Source organism: Branchiostoma floridae, chromosome 9 (genome assembly GCF_000003815.2).
Source record: "Branchiostoma floridae strain S238N-H82 chromosome 9, Bfl_VNyyK, whole genome shotgun sequence".
NCBI lineage: Eukaryota > Metazoa > Chordata > Leptocardii > Amphioxiformes > Branchiostomatidae > Branchiostoma > Branchiostoma floridae.
Genome location: NC_049987.1, coordinates 15908437 through 15913540, shown reverse-complemented (window position 1 = coordinate 15913540; position 5104 = coordinate 15908437). Strand labels below are relative to the sequence as shown.

At 40.2% G+C, this 5104-nt stretch overlaps 1 protein-coding gene across 1 annotated transcript in view; it reads right to left on the bottom strand.

Annotated features, from left to right (window-relative positions):
- Positions 1 to 324: 324 nt before the first annotated feature.
- LOC118422210 (lisH domain-containing protein C1711.05-like) overlaps positions 325 to 5104 on the bottom strand; it is an 18268-nt gene continuing 13488 nt past the window's right edge. The window contains exons 3-12 of the mRNA XM_035829726.1: positions 4261 to 4298; positions 3045 to 3158; positions 2790 to 2876; positions 2555 to 2641; positions 2320 to 2406; positions 2085 to 2171; positions 1850 to 1936; positions 1615 to 1701; positions 1353 to 1475; positions 325 to 690 (exon numbers count right to left, since the gene is read on the bottom strand). Coding sequence (XP_035685619.1) covers positions 685 to 690; positions 1353 to 1475; positions 1615 to 1701; positions 1850 to 1936; positions 2085 to 2171; positions 2320 to 2406; positions 2555 to 2641; positions 2790 to 2876; positions 3045 to 3158; positions 4261 to 4298 — 803 coding nt within the window. The 3' untranslated portion in view covers positions 325 to 684. The remainder of the gene's footprint in view (positions 691 to 1352; positions 1476 to 1614; positions 1702 to 1849; positions 1937 to 2084; positions 2172 to 2319; positions 2407 to 2554; positions 2642 to 2789; positions 2877 to 3044; positions 3159 to 4260; positions 4299 to 5104) is intronic.

Sequence of the window (5104 nt, the reverse complement as noted above, 5' to 3'; positions counted from 1 at the left end):
TCCGTCCATACATACATACATACATACATGCATACATACACTCATTCATTCATACATTCATTCATACATACATTCAAACATACATTCATACATGCATCCATCCATCCATACATACATTCATACATACATACATACATACATTCATTCATTCATACATACATACATACATACATTCATTCATTCATTCATACATACATACATACATACATACATACATTCATACATACATACATACATACATACATTCATACATACATTCATACTGCAATCATCCAAACCCTGGATAACATTAGATAAATTCCAAGAAGAAACGTCAGACACAAATCGGCCGCACATCTGGGTTTATTAACTGCAAGTCAACATTATCCAAGCGACATTCCAAAACATACCAAACTGTGAAGCTGTGAGCTAAGTCGCAGAAGGTGATGGCGCGTATACAAACACAAACAGAAGAACTGTAACGTTACATGTCTGTAAGTATCACATTGCTAACGGAAATTAAAGCTTCAAGTTTGAAATTACAATGAAGAGTTATGGACGAAATGTACTGGCTGGTTGTTATTCATGTTCTACAAGAAGGGCGGTGATTGGATGATGAGGCTTGTCACGTGATGCAGTGTTAGCACGGAGGCAGGGAAGATGGCGGCTCTTGCTGCATGAGCATGCGTAGCTGCATCACTCCTTTTACTCCTGGAGCGAAAGGGAAAAAAAGACATATAAGTCCATGGCATAACTCTCTAATTTGTCTCTGGAGGAGACTGAATTAAGCCAATGACTTCTTGAAGGCCACACTACGGGAATCCCTTCTGGCCTTAGGATGGAAACAGACATTCTCTTATGTAACAAACAAATTTTAAAAAAAACACAACTTTTGTCGGCCCTGATTTGTTCGTTCCTATGATCTGTCTTTTCAGGAATTTGAAACATACTTTTGAGTCGGAAATGGAGTTCTAAGAAGGAAACAAAACAAAAATAAGATAGTCTATGCTGTACAATAATCTTATGTATGCAACAAACATCTTAAATTGGCCTTCATTTAAGGACTCCGCGGACATATGCTGAATGATATTCTCGTATGAGGGCAAGAGGAGACATACCTTTTGATCTTGAGAACAAATAATTCTATTCTGTAGTTAAGTGTTACAGATAAGCTGATTTCACAAATTAAAATAATGTTAACAAATTAAATAAAGGCTCTTCAAGACAAAGATAAGTGTATTTCACAAAATTGACATGATATCGTTGAGTGTACGTATTATAACTACAGTTAGAATGAAGCAACATATTACTTCTGTTTGACTTCTGTTTGGTTTCAAATAAATCTCTACTTTGTGGAGGGAATGGTAACATACGCTGCGGGACTTGGAGCGGGACTTAAAGCGGCGGGATCTTTCCAAGTCGGACGCTCCTCCACGGACATGGCGAATGACATTCTCCATAGAGGACCGATTGGAGGAGACATCCCTTTTGGCCACCTAGAAGAAACAAAGAAAAAGAAATTATTCTCTTCTGTACAATCAATCTTAGCTATCAAACACAGCAGCTCTTGTTAGTTTTGATTGCTTCAGTTCTAGCCAAATCTCTAATTTGTCTTGAGACGCAATTGAAACATACCTCTTTATCCTCGGAGTCGGACTCTTCTTCGGAGTCGGACTCTTCGGAGGAGGAGGAGGATGAGTCTTTAGGGGAACGCCTTCTGCGCTGGAGGTGGAAACAAAGAAAAAGACATTATTATCTTCTGCACAATTAATCTTAGCTATTAAACACAGCAGATTTGGTTAGTTCCGATTAGTTCATGATCAGTTCTAGCCAAATCTCTAATTTGTCTTGAGACGCAATTGAAACATACCTCTTTATCCTCGGAGTCGGACTCTTCTTCGGAGTCGGACTCTTCTTCGGAGGAGGAGGATGAGTCTTTAGGGGAACGCCTTCTGCGCTGGAGGTGGAAACAAAGAAAAAGACATTATTATCTTCTGCACAATTAATCTTAGCTATTAAACACAGCAGATTTGGTTAGTTCCGATTAGTTCATGATCAGTTCTAGCCAAATCTCTAATTTGTCTTGAGACGCAATTGAAACATACCTCTTTATCCTCGGAGTCGGACTCTTCTTCGGAGTCGGACTCTTCGGAGGAGGAGGAGGATGAGTCTTTAGGGGAACGCCTTCTGCGCTGGAGGTGGAAACAAAGAAAAAGACATTATTATCTTCTGCACAATTAATCTTAGCTATTAAACACAGCAGATTTGGTTAGTTCCGATTAGTTCATGATCAGTTCTAGCCAAATCTCTAATTTGTCTTGAGACGCAATTGAAACATACCTCTTTATCCTCGGAGTCGGACTCTTCTGAGGAGTCGGACTCTTCGGAGGAGGAGGAGGATGAGTCTTTAGGGGAACGCCTTCTGCGCTGGAGGTGGAAACAAAGAAAAAGAAATTATTCTCTTCTGCACAATTAATCTTAGCTATTAAACACAGCAGATTTGGTTAGTTCCGATTAGTTCATGATCAGTTCTAGCCAAATCTCTAATTTGTCTTGAGACGCAATTGAAACATACCTCTTTATCCTCGGAGTCGGACTCTTCTGAGGAGTCGGACTCTTCGGAGGAGGAGGAGGATGAGTCTTTAGGGGAACGCCTTCTGCGCTGGAGGTGGAAACAAAGAAAAAGAAATTATTCTCTTCTGCACAATTAATCTTAGCTATTAAACACAGCAGATTTGGTTAGTTCCGATTAGTTCATGATCAGTTCTAGCCAAATCTCTAATTTGTCTTGAGACGCAATTGAAACATACCTCTTTATCCTCGGAGTCGGACTCTTCTTCGGAGTCGGACTCTTCGGAGGAGGAGGAGGATGAGTCTTTAGGGGAACGCCTTCTGCGCTGGAGGTGGAAACAAAGAAAAAGACATTATTATCTTCTGCACAATTAATCTTAGCTATCAAATACAACAGCTTTGCTTAGTTCCGATTGGTTCAGTTCTAGATAAATCTCTAACTTTTCTTTGGACGACATTGAAACATACCAAGGACGTTACGTCCTTGAACATACCAGTTCTTCCTCGGAGTTTTCTTCGGAGGAGGATTCGTCGGAGGAGGAGTCAGGTGCACGGACATGGCGGATGACATTGTCCGGGGAGGCCAGACTACGGATGTCCCTCTCGTCCTTGAAATAAAAACAAACGAAAGCAAAATTTAGAAATATAACAAAATTTCATTTAAGTCACAGATAGGTTGATTTAACAAAGTAGAATGTAAACAAAGGGCCCTTTGAGACAAAGATAAGTATATTTAAGTATATTTCACAAAATGTACATAATGCTGTTGAATATACTGCGTTGTGCTACGTGTGCTTCAACAGAACAAACTGAAATTTCAGAAGTAAAATTCAAAGTGTCTTTTTAGTGCAAGGTTGGTAAAAGTCAAATATCCTCCTTCGTGACATACACAAGTCTCTACCGCAATGGGCATCACAATCTTACCCCGCCTAAAATAGTTGACCAACAGAAGTGGGTATATGAATGAATGAAGACCTTTATTGTACAATTTTGCCCAACCGAGCTAAGTACAGGTCACAATAAGTCAAGATATATACATAGAAAAGTGTCACAAATCTAGTCTAACACAAAAGTTCGGCTTCTTCTCGCTTCTTGGTAATAGTGAAAATGTAGGACTGTATGGGTTTCGCTATTGTCGGTTTGTCAAAACGCATGAGAAATATAAACTTGTCAGTGCTACTCATGTGTCTAAAATGAGGGAATCTACTTTCTATATAACTAAATAGAGTATTTCTATCATACGCATACATATCACAATCAACAGTGAAGTGTACTTCATCTTCTACCATGTTTGAGGTACAAAATTGGAAGACTCTTTGTTCTAGAGGAGTGCGGTTGTGCCTTCCTGATTCAATTCGCAGTCGGTGGCAACTGATTCTTAGTTTAGCAATGGTAGTTCTATGCCGAATGTTTGCAATTTTCAAGTACTGTTCTTCATTGTATGTGGATTTCAGTAGTCTGTACGTTCGGAGTTTGTTTTTTGCACGTAAACCTTTATTATCATTATGAATGTTGGTTAGAAAATTCTGGAAATAAATATCCTTCAGTCGTTGGTGGATTGCAGAAATTAGGTGGGATATGTTTGGATCTGTTGACTTACGGGCTTGCCAAACAAAAGGGTAACCACACACATATAGATATGCATAAAATACAGTCATATTTTAATTCTATAAACTAGTGAAGTGGCGCAGGACGAAAAATATTGGTTACCTCCAATGCACCAGTCAAAGCGCGTCCTTCAGCCAGTCCTGGATTTCCAACAAAGGAAACATGTCAAGAATTAAAAAAAAAAAGCAGTGGCGGTTAAAATACATAGTGTTGCATACAACTAGCACGCTGTGTCACCAAATCGTTGAAACCAATTTCAAACGGTCATGAGAACTGTTGTGCCTTAACGAAAAAGATTAGGCTAGCCAAGGAGGCGTCATCAGAAAATGATTTTGAACGGCCCGAGCAAGGCTGGGGTTTTTGGCGCCAAAACGTTGCGAGACTTGCACTACTTAATATTCATGAGCTTCCTTGGTTTACACGTAATTCTGTCTCGCACATGCTTTTGAATATTCATGATCACGCTCCGAGCACGCGGAGCTGGGAGAGCCAGAGAGCCAGTTAATTAATATTCATGAGTCAACTCTCCTGGCAGAAAAACCCAACCACGCTGTCGGAAGGTTCGTCTTCTTGAGATGTCGTGCGATTTTTTGCAAAAGTTTTTTCCGCCTGCTCCCTATAGTTCCCGGTAAGTCCTTTCTATGATGGCTTCGGCGTTGGAAGCCTTCTTTGTGCTCCCCGGTTGGTTTCTTGATTGTCGTCTCTGGATTATCTTATTTTCCATATTCATAACCGTTACTTCTATTTGAAATTGGGCGTCGGACGCGTTTGTTCTTTGTGAAGCCTTATGCATTGACGTGCTTTGTCTCATTAAATGTCTACTTCGAGTCTGGCCCTTTCGCCTTGGGAACCCAGGCTCTACATTTTGCCCCGCTTTACAGAATTTTTGTAACGTCGTTTCAACTCCTGTGTAGACGTAGTCACGTGCATTTGATGCACGGCCGGT